This window comes from Mytilus californianus, unplaced genomic scaffold, assembly GCF_021869535.1.
Source record: "Mytilus californianus isolate M0D057914Y unplaced genomic scaffold, xbMytCali1.0.p SCAF_1, whole genome shotgun sequence".
In the NCBI taxonomy this organism is placed as follows: domain Eukaryota; kingdom Metazoa; phylum Mollusca; class Bivalvia; order Mytilida; family Mytilidae; genus Mytilus; species Mytilus californianus.
Genome location: NW_026262581.1, coordinates 13971089 through 13989455, shown reverse-complemented (window position 1 = coordinate 13989455; position 18367 = coordinate 13971089). Strand labels below are relative to the sequence as shown.

General features: G+C 32.2%; 2 protein-coding genes across 2 annotated transcripts; both read right to left on the bottom strand.

The window, feature by feature from the left end:
• Positions 1–1647: 1647 nt before the first annotated feature.
• On the bottom strand, positions 1648–3558 carry LOC127707977 (protein CLN8-like). Its single transcript, XM_052212790.1, has one exon. It carries the CDS (start codon positions 3552–3554, stop codon positions 2703–2705), a length of 852 nt encoding a protein of 283 aa, XP_052068750.1. The 5' UTR covers positions 3555–3558; the 3' UTR covers positions 1648–2702.
• A 9330-nt stretch (positions 3559–12888) lies between these two features.
• LOC127707893 (protein CLN8-like) lies at positions 12889–15733 on the bottom strand. Its single transcript, XM_052212684.1, has one exon. The coding sequence runs from the start codon at positions 15560–15562 to the stop codon at positions 14702–14704; it is 861 nt and encodes a 286-aa protein (XP_052068644.1). The 5' UTR covers positions 15563–15733; the 3' UTR covers positions 12889–14701.
• Positions 15734–18367: the final 2634 nt, after the last annotated feature.

The following is an 18367-nucleotide window of genomic DNA, read 5'->3' as shown; positions in this document are numbered from 1 at the left end:
CGTAAAATTTACGAAGGGATGATTTCAACTTCACCACTTGGAACCCTTGGTTTAATAGCTTCCTTGTGAGCAGCAACTCTCTATCAAGGAAATCATGATAGGAAATACAAGCCCTGGGAGATATATACTCTGTATGCAGGCGCTACTGGAATGTTGCTACATAGAAATGGAAAGTTCACAATTTGGAAGCCGAAATCATCTCTTTTGTCGTAAAGTTTTGTTTTCAACCGACCCTCATTGTCAATTTCTAGATGTAAGTCAAGATATGAGGCAGACTTAACTGTATCTTTTGTATCCTTTATCATAAGTTCGATGGGATAGATGCGTTCACAAATGTTCAAATGATCCCTTATAGGAGATTTTGCCTTTGACTGTTAATTTTTACCCTTTTAAGATCACTTGGCCTAAAATGCCATGCGAGTTTTGTAACCAAACTTTAACTGAATGTTTCTTCGGGAATTATCTTTAATTTTGTATCTGCGGATTTGATCTATCAACAAACACGGCTGATGTTGCTAAAAATCGAACATAGGGGTAAAATGCAGTTTGTTTTTTTGTTTTTGTTTTTGTTTATATCTCAAATACTAAAGCAGTATGAGCAAAACTGACATTGGTAAAATGATCAGCAGGTCAAGATCTATCTCCAATGAAATCTACAGAAACATTGGACAAGCCATTTGAGAGTTGGTGCCAATATTTGGAAAATTTCACAGCTTTTGGCTTATATCTGTATACCGTAAAACGAAGTCGGTGACCCTATGGTTATGGTATATCAATCAAACGGAAATTTTTGTATCAAAAACATATCATTTTAAAGAAAAATCTATGGATTTGTAATTGGAGATCTGATGATCTTAAGACAAACATGAACGCTTTTCGCCGATTTTATGTGTTTTCTTTACAAATGATCACCTATTTTGAAAGAATTCATACAGTTATATTTCAGAAAATGAGATAAATGCATTATTTTATCGATTTTCAGTTTAATTTCAACATATGACGAGATAAAGATGTATGCAAAATTTTACAAAAATCTGTGACATAGCCCGTTTACTGTACCTTGACATTAATTGCTGAAAGCGAAATCATGCTATGCCACTATTGGTGGAGGTTTTTTCCTCGAGGGCATCACTAGCCCAGTAGTCCTTGTTGGCTTCAATGCTCTTCAACTTTCGTAGACGAAACGCACGTCTGGCGTACAAAATTAGATGTCTAATGAGTTTTTCTTACACCACTATCGGTCATTGTATTTCCAAATAGATTTCGCGCAACGTCAAAAAATTCACCTTGCAATGTCAGCAATAAAAAAATTTGAAACACAGATCGAAAATATAAAGTAAGAAGTTGATATGAAAATAAATCCTAAAAACACTAAAGATATACAGATTTGAATGGAACAATTTTCGTTCCATTTCCATTTTACTGTCAGTGGATATGAATTTAAAAAGTTAAAAGACAACTGATTTCCAGTATTAGAAACAGCTTACACTAGCCCGATTGGTCAGTTGAGCAAATTATACAATCTTACTGCAACCATCTATTTTATTTATGGATTCCGGCTTCGATGGATATGAGATTTCATATGTATAATCTTATTCAAGCTTGTGGGGTAAATGTTCGTACATGAAACATTAAGCAGCAAACATCGGTGGACAAATTTAGGCTTTTATTTTGTGATACTGAGAGAGTCCTACGATAATAGCTTTACTTATACCTACTACCATTTAATGCTTACCTACATCAACAAAATCTTGTCAATCTGTACAGTAGATGCATTTTAACAAAAAATAAAATTAGACTAAAAATGACGCATAAGTTACTTAAACATAAGCAATAGGGAAACAATATTGAAAGAATGAAATTAGACAATAATAATACTAGTATATATTTGAATGGTGATCTTTAGAATTATCCCAGTCATTTCTTTAAAATAAATAAATAATAAATAAAACGCTTTCAAAGAACTTGGTCATACTCCTACCAAAATCGCCGTTACAAACGAATTGCATTATAGAATGGATTTTTTTATTTCTTATGATAAAACCAAAAAAATATTTTATTGGCGTAGTTCTCTAAAGCGATATATAATTTTGAGTAGTTGGGTGTAAATGTATTTTAAAAATTCGTGCATAAAACACCAAACAGTTATCGAATCTGCAGTATGTATCACGACTTTATAAGAATATAAGAAAGTAATGTATGAAAGTGTTGTACGAAGCTTAGTATAAGTGACAAAACCCTAGAAATAGAGAAGATTCGATATTTTAATGCTCCTACAGAAGAAAGGATTTGCAAATAATGTTGTCTTCTTGAAAACGAGGATAATTCAGTCCTAGAATGTAAGACAAATTGACTATTATAAGCCCTGTTTCGATAGGACATTTGAAAATAATCGGCACCTTTTTGATACAGTCATTTAAACTGATGACAGAAGCAGCCAAAATTATTCATGTTGTATTCTACATTTCCGAAGTTTGCGTTAATATAATGATTCTTGTTTGCTTTGTGCGGATTTTTAATTTGCCACAAACATTTAATTTGTTTAAATCATGGAAGATAAAGATATTTGACTCGATTTGTAAAAGTGCAAAAAAGAAGCTACATGTATAGTGAAAATATAGTGTCTATCGTTTGTCACAACCTATTCAGTACATAAAGGTTAATTGCAATAAAAATCCTGACTTGAACACAGTAACTACTCTTTATGATGTCTTTGTTTTACCATCTTCAAAGTTCCAATCTACGGGATTTATCATTTGAACAGTTTTCTTATACGTCCAGTATGGAGTCATCCAGAAGGTCACGAGAGTTAGCTGTATATATAAGCAAACAAAGAAAGCCACTGGCATAGTTTCCCATATTATATCCCAGTGTTTGTAAGTAACGTACCAGATAGAACATTCGACTACTGATCTTAAATGAAACGAATGAACAAGTAAAAACTGGTTAACTTTCCAAAACAATGTGTTTGCTTTTCCAGCTTTGAGAAATATCCAGCATACGGCGGAAAATGGAGTGCTCATTTCCAATAAGAGCCCTCTTGTGCCGAAAAAATGGCTACTCTCTACTATCAGTAAGATGGAAAATCCAACAAGCGATATCCAGTGATGAATATTCAATAAGATACTGAACCTCCTATACACTATATCTGATATGGAAACAGCCAGACATTCAAAACAAAAAAATCCAACAGTTGCTGAAATCGCAAAATAACTGGTTGGTGTTGTTCCGAAGATAACATCTTTTTCCAGTTCACTGTCGATAAAAAATGACCAGATTCCAATGACTGTACAAAATATTCCATAAACTGCTCGTACTATTGCCAGATTCCAAAATATCTGTTCCTTTTTATCCAGGATTTTGTACGTATTAAATAATTTTCCCATAAAATGTGAAAATCCAAACACACAAACAAAGAAAACAAGTGAAATAAAGATACAAAACAGCTTGACCGATGGTCTACGAAATTCAATTTTGTCGACTTCCGGTATTATGTAATCTAAGATTCCCATACTGAATATCAGGAGCCTGTAACAAAGAGAGACTTTTAACATCAAATTTATATTTGTTCATTGTTTATCTAGCAAACAACGTATTATCAGGATTGAGATCTTATAAAACATGTTTAAAATTATTTTCATTTACCTGTGTTTAAAGTTATTGCAAATGGCTGATATTTTTGTTCGACTGCGGCATATTGTTTTTCTTAAATTGTTTAACATTTCATAGCGGTATAACATGTTTCTTTTATTATTCTTCCCTTAGTTTATTTATTTTGTATTTACATTGTATCATAGGTCAAATTTATTTGTTCAGTGTATGTTCACTGGTGTTAATATGTCCTTTGATTGAGTTAAGCTATTTCAGTTGATATTTTATAGTGTGTCTTTCTATGTTGTGATGTTACACTATTGTTTCAGAAAAAGGGTGAAGGTTTTGGTACCATTAAAACGTTTAAACCCGCTGCATTTGTCTGCACCTGTCCTAAGTCAGGAATCTGATGTTCAGTAGTTGTCGTTTGTTGATGAGGTTCATAAGTGTTTCTCGTTTCTCGGTTTTATATATAGATTAGACCGTTGGTTTTCCCGTTTGAATGGTTTTACACTAGTAATTTTTGTGGCCCTTTATAGCTTGCTGTTCGGTGTGAGCTAAGGCTCCATGTTGAAGACCGTACTTTGACCTATAATTGTTTACTTTTATAAATTTTGACTTGGATGGAGACTGAGTTGTCTCATTGGCACTCATACCACATCTTCTTATATCTTTGTTTGTTTATTACATCAATATGCAGGAAACTTTATACAGCCATGTAGTATTTGACACAGTGTCGTGAATAAGCCAACTGTTTACAATCAATCAAGCCTTGTATTATAATATTTACTTATCGGTGTTTTTGGCATAGAATATCCTGAGTGACCAGAACATACCAGACCACGGTATTTATACAATGTCCAGAGTTTCAGGTAAGGCTTGATTAAGGAAAATCTATTTACAATCAAAGACTTGTCGTCATATTTACCTGTGCGGAACCCCGCTACATGTATGTAATAACATCTTCCCCATGACACAAAATTTGCAAGTTGTTGCATAAGAAAACATGTAAATGTGTTTTTTCGCCACAGTTCCCTGTTTGGAAACTAAATTGTGTAAATATTATTTGACGTGTTGGTCAATTTGTTAATTCATGTTAACTTGTAAATTACATGTATTACATGTATAATACATGGTTAGATAATATTTGTGAAATATTGGATAGTTTAAATAATAAATTTCTTCTTATTAAAATGTTCATAAAAATGTGATTAAGATAAATACTTATGAATATTTTTCAAATATGTTATTTCTTTATCTAAACATGGAAATAAGAATTAATGTCCAATTGTACTCTGTTACATATTTCTAGATGAAGATGGCGATATAAAATGGCTTTACAGAAAAAAATGTTTATAGTACCACAGCACAGGAAAGCAAGAAATGTCATATATATATGTCATGATTACCATATTTTACCCCCAAAATTGTCATTATTTTTTTATGTAATTTTTATATGAAATTATATATATCAAAAACATCTGTGCCAGAAAGGGTACTTTTAAATTAAATTAACGTACTTATAGAAGAAAAGTTGCAGCAATATATTTTGTTAGACTGATTAAATGATTTTTGTATATCTTACTATCAACACAAGAACAAGACACTCACGTAGTTTTGGTTTTATCAGTTATGAACTGAGTTTGAGGACCGAGTGCAAACGGTTAATTTTTTTTTTTTTTTATATCTAAGAAATTAATATACATAGTGGAGATTTTAAATTTAAAACGGCAAAACTTTGTCGTACCGTACCGTTAACTTTGAAGTAAAAAGTCATTATAAGAAACTTGTCCAAAACAAATACCTGCTGAATTGAAAATCTCTCAAACCAGGTTCACTATATAACTTAATCAACTGGTCATTAAGGCGATGTTAATTATCCTGTTGGTTATTAACCTCACTGCCATAGAATGATTGACCAGGTTATCTTGCTTACACAATTATATCAGTGTTGACTTTTGGACATTACATTTCGTCAGTTTATCTACAAATAAGATTATGTGTACCCAAAATTTATAAATTCTGTACATATTCATTAAACCCTGATGCAAGCCTTGTTTTAAGGCAATTGTAAACCTTGTATACTAAGTACGATTTCCAAGACAAAGTATTGAAAATATTCTAAATTACTGTCATAAATATGTAGAAAATCAAAGACAGCGTCAGAAGTCGGCACAACAGACAATAGACCAGGACAGACCATGTCACAACGATGAAAACAATAGATATACAACAACAAATAAAAAACCTTGAAAACCTAAAGGAAATATGCACTCTTATGAAATTCGAGAAGAGGGTAAGCATATCCTGTTTCGAATGCAGCAATTAGTTCATGTAGTTATTGCAAATAATATGTCAAATTGACAAAGAAAACAAGAAACACTTCAACCACTTTCGGGGAATCTCACTTATATTTGTAACGTGTTGATGAGATATGACTATATGACTATGACTATTTTATAACTTGCTTTGTACAAGACCAACACGCGGAGTCGCATTTTATTTACAGTGTTAGCTTACAAAATAACAGTCTGCAGATTTAGGGCTGAACGTCGTAAACATTCTTCTTAATCCGTGTCAACCAGTCTAAGGGCAGAATTTACTAATTTGAAGGCTTTGTTTTGTTACAGCCGTGTTTTGAATCGCATCCAAGACAAACAAGATACCTTTTTAGATTAATAGTATATGAGTAATCTTCAAACTGATCAGTTTGAACTTATGGCTGAGGCTTAAGTTAGAACACTGGGCTAAATTCGACTGTTTCTTTTGTAGTCGCTTTGATTAACTTAGTGCTTTACGAAATATAATAAAAGAAAATTATTATACACATCTGCATGGAAATTCCGTATACACATTATGGTGACATAAAAGTTCCTTATTTACTGTATGATCGATACAAATGTTTGACTGCAATATGTTTTTTTCTATTACTGTATGATCGATACAAATGTTTGACTGCAATATGTTTTTTCTATTACTGTATGATCGATACAAATGTTTGACTACAATATCTTTTTTTCTATTACTGTATGATCGATACAAATGTTTGACTGCAATATGTTTTTTCTATTACTGTATGATCGATACAAATGTTTGACTGCAATATGTTTTTTCTATTACTGTATGATCGATACAAATGTTTGACTGCAATATGTTTTTTTTTTCTATTACTGTTTGATCGATACAAATGTTTGACTACAATATGTTTTTTTCTATTATTGTATGATCGATACAAATGTTTGACTACAATATGTTTTTTTCTATTACTGTATGATCGATTCAAATGTTTGACTGCAATATATTTTTTTCTATTACTGTTAATCGATACAAATGTTTGACTACAATATGTTTTTTTTCTATGATCAATACAAATGTTTGACTGCAATATGTTTTTTTCATTTCTTTGTATGTGCAATTTTCATTCATCCTTTTTCGTTTTAAGCGTACCGTTTAAAAATGGCTTCCGACACTGCACACATTGAATTATTGATTGGTGGTTGCTTAAAATCCAGTGGCAAATATATTTAATGCATATTCATGACGCTAAAATGAGATAGGAATACGCCATGCTTTGTACTATCCCAACGCACTGAATCGGATTTTTTACCTGCCAGCTCACAAGATAGTAGAACTCAGGAAGATATATCACCCTACTCAGACACATTATTCGGACTCCTAGTCTATATCAGTCTTTGATTTCAACTATATATGTCGCATGCTTGGCGGAGAAGAAGGAAATACAAATGTGAATTTACAGCTTATAAAAGTTAGTTGTAAAATAAAAGTTGCAACACCTTCAGAAACAATTGACCATATATGATCAGTTTAAGTCCTTTTGTTTTTTATTCTCTCCAACCTTAACTAATTTTTGCATTTAAAACTTTTGGTCACTAGTTTATCTCACCAAATGCAACTTTTTATCGGCAACAAACCGGGTGCCACTGTTGTAGTAGTAATTGTTTATCCTTCCGAAAGACCTGAGGTAATCCCTATTTTTGTTTTAAAAAAGGTCCGTGTTGCAATTCGTGCATATGTATTTTTTTAATGTCCGTGTTGTTTCTACCGACAAACAGTCATTTCTGCCATTTGTGCAGAAAAAAAGTTTTTTAATCTAATATTTTCACATTGAGTCACTGAGTGTTAGGTGAGAGAATTCTCGTGTACCGATGGTTGAAGAATGAGATTTTTTCTTAGAGTAAGACACGAGACACTCACAGATCCGCTATTGAATGGTCGGTTTTACTCTATATGATTCATCAACGAATTTGAACAGGACGGGTTTCACTAATTGAGCAAGAACTGCGGACTCTACTGGAGTACCTGAGTATTTGTGGGGTTTATGCCGCTTGATCTATATTTTTGTGTGGAAATGTTTTTGTGGATTGTTGCTTATCACTGTGTCGTTTTTCCCTTGCCGAAGATGTCTGTGTTTCTTTGGTTATGTTTTTTTCAATGTCCCTTTGTGTCTTTTCCCCTTTTTATGAATAAAATGTTGAATTATGACACACTTTTGTGTTGTCAGTGATATGATATAAAACATGAAAAACAAAATGAAAGCAGAAATTAAAACAAAACAAAGATTATAACAACAGGAACCTTAACGTTTATAAATGTTAATTCAAAAGACGATAAAATTCGTTCTAGGTTATCGTATATATACGATAGCCAACAAGTGCAAACTACTAATGACATCATATATTGATAAACAGACCACTGTCAAAAAGCCAACATTGATAATTTTCATCCTATGATATTTCTGTAAAATTTATAAATCGAGCACTTTGACTGTTTCGTGTCATGCCTGTGCATGTGAATCTTGTTTTAACATGATATATTTCGGTTGTCAGGAAACAACAACACGATTAGAAAATTTAGGATTGTTATTCGTTTCGAGTGTAGAATAATATTAGGCGACCTTTATTTATAGCAAACCTAAATGATATGACACCTGACTATCATCGCTTACTTAATTGGGTTTCCTCTTTTGGGTTCATTAAAAAAACAAAAAAACAGATAACGCTGTAAGTTCACCTAAACTTATTATTAAAAATACGAATAAGTTACCAATCTAATGTATTAAAGAAAGTTCGCTATTTGCTTTAAAAAGTTTTAAAATATCGAAAAGAAAAAAATGGTATTACAGAATGCATTGACCTCTTTTTACTTAATAGAAAACCATAAAGCCTTATATTCGTAGTAAATAATTATTTTACTAGACATGTATTTTATCGATAAAAAAGTATATCTACAAAAATCATAATATAATGGCGTCTGTAAATCTTTCGTAGGATTTACTTCATTGACAACTTTACCGTTAATCACATTTATTTCAATAGATTCCTTGTAAGCAGCAACCCTCTATCAAGGAGATAATGAAAGGTGACACAAGTCCTGGAATATCGTACCAACTCGGAAGCATATACCCAGCTGTTGCTTGAATGTTACTACATAGAAATGAAAATCATCTCTTTTGCTGTAAAAGCTTAGTTCTCAACCGACAACCATTGTCAATTTCTAGATGTAAGTCAATATATGAAACAGACTTAACTGCATCTGTGGTATCTTTTGTTGCAATGAGAATCGATAATTGCGATGAACATATTCACCAAACTTAAGATTATTCAGTATGAGGTCATAATCTATGATAGAAGAAGTTAATTTGAAGGATTCTTCTTAAGGCGCTCCTGTTTGAAGTCTGCCTCACGCGAATAAAGAAAAAGATCGACAAGGAAAGGAACGCAGTTGGTCCCCATAGGAATATCTGTTAAAACACACTAACCAAACATATCAAATATGTTGTCAATCATCTAACTTATTATTAGCCTATTATCTTTGCCGGACAGCTCCCTCATTTGCAATTACACACACTATTATCATATGTATGAAAAAACTAGTTAAATTTTATGTCAAATCATTGGGTAAGATAAAAAATAGCTTGAACAAAGCCAAACTCCAAGATTATCTACCTTTGTATCATTTGGAATGTTTTCGCATTGCACAATATTTTGGTTCGTTTATACCTTAATTTGTTCCCTTGGTGAAGCCTACAATTTTTGTTTATACATTTTGTTGAGATAATGCTTTCATTTATAACTATTATTTATTTTTGTTTCTTCATTATTGTTGTTTTGGATTCTATTTTTAAATTCCCACTGATAAATAAAATTGACCTCGATTAGGTGTGAGGGTAGAAAACATAAATAATCTGATTTGAGAATTTGTCCCCGATCAGTACCATTCCATTATATTTGTTATTGTCCCCGATCAGTACCATTCCATTATATTTGTTATTGTCCCCGATCAGTACCATTCCATTATATTTGTTATTGTCCCCGATCAGTACCATATTAATTTTTGTTGAATTGTCCTTGATCAGTGTCCTTCTGATCTGATTGACAGTGTTACCGATTAATACTACAGTTTAATCTTATCTGATTTCGAAATTGTGTTAATTTTAAGGTTATACGGTCTACAATCACTTTAGATCAACACCGAGTGATTGATTATTGGTCTTTTAAGCCATCAGAGCAAACAGGTAATATTGAGGTGACGAAAATGAAACTTGGTATACACAATGGACATAAATTTAAAGAATGAGTACCGAAAATTCAGAAATTATTGCATGTATTTATTATTGCGATTTTTGAAGAATGAACAAAAATGCGAGTTTAATAATTGCGATTTTCGGAAAGCTGCATACAGATATATGTATCAGATAGCAGAATGCGAGTTCTTATTATTGCGATACTCAAGTAGTCGCATTTTCCGCATTAATAAAAACCTCTCAATAATTTCTAGAATCAAAGTTTACAGTATGTTGAGGTTGGCAAAAAGGGAACGAATTTCGACTGACATAGGAAATATACTCACTTGAGCGTACAATTAAGCCCCGGCATGGCCCCAGATGTGCCTTATTTCAAGCCTTTAACCAACGATACCGAATGATTCTTGTTTGTGTTACCTAAACATGTTGTGTGTATGGGAGGGAGGGATTGTACCCCTCAGTGGGGAGAAACTGTGTCCGATTTCTATACATGGGGCTCTCACGGAAAAATTAAACGTGATGTCATAAACGGGTCATTAACATGTCGTAATATTAGGAGTGATACGGGGTCTAGTAGGTCCTGGACTAGTTAGGATATCGTGCATGTATAAATATTTATGGGAATGTCTCAAAATGAGGCAATGTCAGGAAGCTTGTGCACTTTTATTTTCCATATATGCACGAAATACGAGGACCGCAAACAAATATGTAAAATGAAGTTGAAATACAATATAATGGTAGATTATTCTATCTGATTTTGTGAACATTAAGAAGATGTTATTATATTTACGATACTTCTTGATGGGACACGTGATTGACTTCGTAGGGGGCAAACAGTGGACTTTCTCGTTTTTATCAACTGAATGTTTGGTCAGGTATTTTATCATTTTGTAAAATATCTTAAATATTTTAATGCAATATAAAGATTGTTTAAAAAATTATTATTCTCGACAAATGTATAAAACCATTAACACTTAAATTTCTGTATGTCTTGCTACGCCCGAAGGTTTGTCATATATGCATTGCGGATTTACCGCAACAGCTTTAAACCGGGCCCTAGCTAGCTTAAATTCCTGTAGTTGCGAGCACGTGTTGACCCTGATTTCCAAATTATGTGTTTTTGTTTTTTTTCCAATTTTTCATGTTAGTGATCGTCCTGTTGGTTGCTACACTGTGCAGGTGTTTATTGTGTGTTTTAGTTGTTTTACAACCTATGGGTCTATATAGGCAAAGATGTGTGGTGGTGGTGGTGGTGTGTGGTCTTTAACCCCACCACATTGTGCGCCTGTACCAAGTCAGTCTATCTGGACCATGTGTTGTTCATTGTTATTTTCGGAGGAGTCGGGTGTTGGAAGTAGTATATTGTACTGTACAGTAATTCTTGTCATTCCTGTTATCCTTTTTATATATCATTGGGACAAGTTGTGCTAGAGGCTGCGTCCAAATCCAATTTTTTTTATACAGAAATTTTACACAATATATTACTATGTCCTTTAAGCACCTGCCCTTGGTGGCTCCTGCATTTGGATAACTACATATTAATCTTATTTATGTGCATTAGCCACAAGCAGGACTATAATATAGTAATTCTTTTTAAGTATTAGTTTATGCTTGTGTTGTAAAGTGTGTAAGTTTTCATATTTCTGTGTATTGGCTTGAGTGTCCTTTAAGCACCTGCACTTGGTGACTCCTGCATATGAACAACAATACTATTTGTTTATATGCATCAGCTACGAGGAAGTACTTAACTCAAAAGCTTTTTCTATAATGGATGTGATGCTGCTTCTGGTACATGGTCAATAAACACTAAACATACTGGTTTATGTGACTACATGTATTATTAACTCAATTTATATTTCATGTTTTTTGTCAGTTGTATTTTTATTTTTTATTTTCTTGTGTATTGACTATTGCAATTGTGTGATAAAAAACCAATGTACTGATTATGCCTATAATGGGTCCCCTATTGGAAATAAAAAAAATATCTATTTATCTTTATCTATATCATTATTTTGGTTTTATAATGTAGTTTAGGGATGTAGTTAGGTGAAATTAAAAAAAATCTCGAATTCAAAATCGATTCTTTAAGTCAGAAGAGCATTAGTTAAGGAACAAAATAAGCTAAAAATATTGAGATGTAATGGAACTCCTTTTTGCGATATTGATTTTTTTAAAATGGCGGGAAAAGGCTGACTTGGACTTTTACATATATTCATAATTGGCATTATTTGGGTTTCAAATCGTAAGAAAAAAAATCTAGAATCTGCTTGAATTTTGGTAATGACTATTTTATGAGCTATTGAAGTCTTCTATGAAAAGAAAAGTGGGTGGTATGGGGCAAAATATTTTATCCTGTATCGTAGGAAAAAACAAAAGAAGTCCAAACATCTGACAAAAATTCATAAACCTGACCTAAGTACATCCTTAACTAAGAATTACTTATGCCGTGCGATGACCTGTAGTTGTTACATCCTTGTTCTTTGGTCTTTGGTAGATAGTTATCTCATTGGCAAACATATCACATCTAATTTCTAAAGTAACTATAGAATAGTGCGTAACGCCAAATAAATCTTTCATTCGATTGATTTCATTGATCTTGTGGTTTTGAGGAAAGATATTTCCTATTTAGTTCCCATAGAAACTAAAGTAAGTCGCTAACAGGTGTCAAAATATGTGGAAAATCAGCATTTTAATAACAGCTCCCATGAATTTCTTAATTATGAGCGTTCGAATAATAATTTACTCATAAAAAATAAAAGTAAAAAATTTATTTTATTGCACAGTACAATACAATGTATCACTTGTCCGACAATTTGTCACAGTTTACATGAAGCGAATAATATCACAAAGTATTCAATTCCTATAAATGAATAAACTGTCATTGTCTTACCACTGAATTGCATATAAAATACATCCTTGGCAACATTAGATTTAGTCATTTGCTACTTTCAGGATATCTTAGGAGAAAATGAAAAATAGATATTTTGTCTCCATGAAATAATTCTTTTAAATTTCCCAGTCATGTTAGGTTTAGATACATTTAATTATGATTATTTCATATCGGTTAAGAATTGGCTTCTCTTATTGGATAAAAAGGGGCCGCATGACATTCTTTATTCTTCAGTAATAAATTCCATCGGTCTTTAACAGATAAAAACGGACCATAAACCGGTCGTTAACGGACTTTAACATATTAATGACCAGTGGGGCGTGGTTTCTCTGGTTAATTATAAAATGATAGAAAACTTTATTTTTGTATTCATATACTGAAAAATTCACTTAAATGAATGGCAGTGACTTATAGTTATCACTATGACTGGTCTTAACTCTTTCCTATAGAAATCGTACAATAACTCGAGTTTGCTTTGAACAATTTGAATTTATGAGAATGTTTTAAAAACATGGTTCCTCAATGAAATAAACAATAGTTATTAAAGAACTGGTCATTATCGTGATACATGGACTGCCCGTAGGACAGTGTTATTGACTGCGACAGCGATAATGACCTCGCCTTCGGCTCGATCATTATCGCTGTCTTAGTCAATACCACTGTCATGTGGGAAGTCCATATATCACGATAATGACCAGTTTTCAATAACTAATCTATTATGTAATTCAATAGGTGCTCATGACAGACCTTTAATAGTCTCTTGTCAATTATTCGTTAGTTTTTTAGACGGTGGTCGATTGAGAGCCTGCCATTTTGTATGGACACTTGTTGAAGATTGTATGAAAACCTCTAAATGTTTTTTTTTCTAAGGTTTTTGTCTCTAGGTTGTTATTTCATTGAAGTATCATCCACATCTCCTTCTATATTTTCTAAAGGTTAAGTTTTCTGTAAATTTGTTCTCAGACAATAAACTTCCGTTGGCTTTTTTATTACGGAGGTAACGCAATTGATTGTTATTTGCAGATTGAAATGAAACATGAAGAATGAACGGTCGAGCCATCGCCGTACCGTTTCTGAGCTAGGCAAAGATATAGTTACTGCACCCTGGCATAATGTTCAAGTCATATAAATATTGGTATTAAATAATTAAGAATTGAATGCTTCTTTTTGTAAATTTATTGGGGTGTAAAAGCGTTGACTGAAGTACATTTTGTATGAAGCGCGGTCAACGCTTTTACAACCCTATAAAATTACTAAAAGAAGCATTCAATACTTATAATTACATTTTTTTTTTGCTATGATCATGAAAACACGATTTCTATCAAGTTTTTCGTTTATTTACCTGTTCTCTTTATTGTGGAAGCTTATGTCATGATGAATGTTATATTTCATTTTGAAATGAATGTTAATTTCAGAATGACGCGAGATTGCTGTTAGCCAATCAAAATAACGTATTATAATGAAACATACATGTAATGTAATGTAAATCTTCAAGGATTTGTATAGTATACAAATCCTTGGTATCTTTAAAACAAAAGAAAGTCATAATTGTAAACTTTTGATGAGAATGCATGTTTTTTTTATTTGAAACAATTTATTAAAACAAAAACAAAAGGTAACAACATTGTTTGTTTACAGTCTCAACACCCTGAGTATTTCTCACTCACAAATTTAGTTTATGCCGTTTTCTTTTCCACGGCACCATTCGTCATCCGGGTTTTGTTTGACTCTTCAAAATTCCAATCGACAGGTACGATCATCTGTTGCGTTTTCTTGTATGTCCAGTATGGTGTCATGACGAATGTGACTAACGTCAGCTGAATATAAAGCATAATAAACAATGCTAGTGGCATGGCCTCCCATATTCGGTCCCAGTGTTTAAATGTTATATACCACAGAAAGCATTCAACCACCGACCGCAAATGGAAAGTATGAACCAATAGAAACTGGTTTGCTTTCCATAACAAAGTGTCTGCCTTTCCGACTTTGAGAACTGTCCAGCAGATAGCAGAAAATGGCGTGCTCATTTCTAATATAAGTCCCTTTGTTCCGAAGCAGTGACTGCTTTCAACGATCATCAAAACACTGTATCCAACAAGAGAAAGCCAATGGTGAAGGTTTAACAGAAAACTGAACTTCCGGTATATAATATCGGAAATAATTATTGCAGAGCATTCGAAAATAAAAAATCCTACCGTAACTGTCAGAGCAAAATAACTTGTAGGAGTTGTAGCAAAAACAACATCTTTCTCCAGCTCTTCGTCCACAAATATAGCCCAGATCCCAATGACAGTACAGAAAATCCCATATATTGCACGAACGACAGCTAAATTCCAAAAGACTTTTTCCTTTTTAGTAAGATTGTTATAAGTACGCGTCCCACTTCCAAAAACGTGAGAAAAAATGTAAAGAAGTGAGTAGAAAATGAATGATGAAAAAATGAAAGTTAGTTTAACGGATGTCTTTTTATAGTCCGCTTCTGCTAGATAAGGATGTATATACTCGACCAAACCCATGTCTGACGTAATATCTGCCATAAATTAAAAAAGCTTGCTTAAAATTATGTACAAAACCAAAACGATGAAAAATACTATGCATATCTTGTTATTTTTTTAAACATTTTGTGATCTTTTGATCTTTTTTTGTGAATCTGGTATTGATGACAGTTGTTTTGGCGACTCTTGAATTCATGCCTAGACTACATATAAGGATTGTTATATATGTTATGCGAGTGTCAACCACTTGAGATTGTATTATGTACTTTAAAATATCACTATTCTGTGAACTTATGTTATTTGTCTCCTGACTCATTAAATTGTACTCTAAACTTCCTTCTATACGAACGTAGAAAATTAATTACCCTTGATAAACAACAACATTCAAAACAAAACTTAAAACAATGACCTTTTTGGTCATATAGCTATTTAACTATTCTTATACATGCTTGGCTTTCAAATATTCAGCTTTGAGAGTTCCTGACGAAGGTAAATAAAGAAAAGAGCTTCGGACACATGAAGTTTGTAAAGTGTTTGTTTTCATTTTTTTAACAGTGAATTAATTTACTTTCATATGACTCAACACCTTAAGAAAAAAAAATACAACAGCAAAATAGCAAAATATTTTTTTGTTCTCTGTAGTTCAATGCCTTTAGATAGTAAATTCTAAAGCCAAAAACATGACGTCTATGTTCTATGAGAGTGTAAAGCGGTAATTCGTGCAACGTGTTTTCGATTTCGAACATTTATTCCTTTTTTCGTGCAAAAATGTTATTTATGCAACGTGTTTGCTAGCCTTGAAAATATTTCACTTCGTTTCGGGCTTAGATACTATTCATGCCAAACGTTAACAAACGTTTATTTAACTTGTTTTCGTGCTGGAACTTTACTCGTTAAACGTATTTGCGAGCCTTTATTTCATTTGTTGTCATCAGTGTTGCAACGGGTTTTCTGACATTTTGTTTACGTCGGTTTTTTTTTTGCTGATTCAGAAATGTTATCCCTGCAACGTGTTATTAAGAAGTTGTTTGTTTTTTTTTTTTACAAAAAGCCTTTTTCCATGTTTCGTTCAAAATCGAAGACTGTGCCAAGCTTAAACATATGTTCCATTCTTCACGAAATCACATATTTATGTCAAATGTTTGTTTGTATATGTATTCTTCCTCAAACCTACATGTAAATTTATAACCCTTGTCTACACAGGAACCGTATACGAGTAAAGCAGTCCTGAGAGTAAAAAAACACCAAAATTTAAAAGGTAAGGAAAAATGTAAAAAAAAATAGAACTTTGAAATATGGCAGAAATTAAGTAAATAAATACTATTTATAAAATGGTAAGGAATTTTATTGGTGAAATTAAAGACTTACTGTATTATACGTTTCGCAGAATTTTGAATCATTTACTCGTTGGTATTTGGATCACAAGGGCTGTGTATGCAGATCATGTGACAACTTAATACCTTTGAACCGTGCATTATCGAATGGCTATTTTAATATCCGCGTAATTCGTGATTAAGTTCTGATAAGAGCAAAATTTTTTTAATTTTTTTATCATAAGGATGGTCGATAAAAATTGTGTTGCTTTAAACATTTGTTGTCATTAGTTTATGACATCTTTGTTTCATTATTGAATATTTTATATTGCAGATAAAATTATTGATATACATGAATTTTATGTTGAACTACCTGATTTTTAATGTGCATCATCATTTATTAACTGGCTGCAATAACGGTTCATGCATAGACATTTTAACTGTCAGAATTCTACCAATTATGCCTCCCCTTTTGAAAATCCTAGATCCTACACTATGTTTTATGTTCCCCTTAACGTCTATTTTTTTTTAATTTCAAGACTTTTTGACATTTTATTCTAACCCACATCTGTTGATTATTGGTTACTTTGAAGCACTTGCATACATTAAAATAAATAGTATTTCATCCACTGATTACAATACATTGACCTCATAAAGGATATTTTCTCAGTTGTTGTGCTTATAAGGAGCTCACTTACCAAGATCAGCAGATATTTTTTCAATAAAAATATACCAAAAATAAACTGTCGAAACTAAATTTATTTCTTGTTTTACTAATGACATGTTGCGCTTTTTCATCCATTTGTGTTTTTCAATGGCAACCAATCTAAGTCATGTGACTAGTAACCTGAAATCGGCCATCTGCTATAACTGCCAATACTGCACCTCTTTCTTGCTTTTTAATTATTTGGAAAAACTAATTCATATTAATTTTTTAATAATTATTTACATATTCAGCGGAGGATTTCTATTTCGATCTTATATTCTTCATTTCAAAACATAAAAAAATAAAAGAGAGCCAAATATTTGTTTGAGATTTCTAGCGGAATGATTCTTTCCGGGCCAAAAAAGCGAAACCCTTGGCTGTAAAACATGTGTAATCAAATTGATGTACAACATAGTTTTATTGTTTCCAAGTTTTTTTTAAAAAAAGTACGGAGTCTCATGTTTTTTTACTATGCTAAATGAAAATTATAAGAAATTATTGTTTATACTCACACTAAATGGAATCTCTTGCTACATGTACAAAATCACAACGTAATACCTGACAATAATGCGTTTATCAGGATTTTATGTTATCTTCTTAAATTGAAAATCTACATTCTAATAATACAACAGTTTGATTGTAAACATGGTTATCATTCTAATCTGGTTTGTAAACTTATCTTTGGTTTATTCAGTCCAAAAAAGTCCACGTGAACTTAAAACGATAGCCTATTTAACAAATAACAAATCTTGAATATATGTTGAACGAACCAAAGTTTGTTTTGACGTTAATTAAGGATGTTCAAGCTCCTCTTGTTTTTGAATTTTT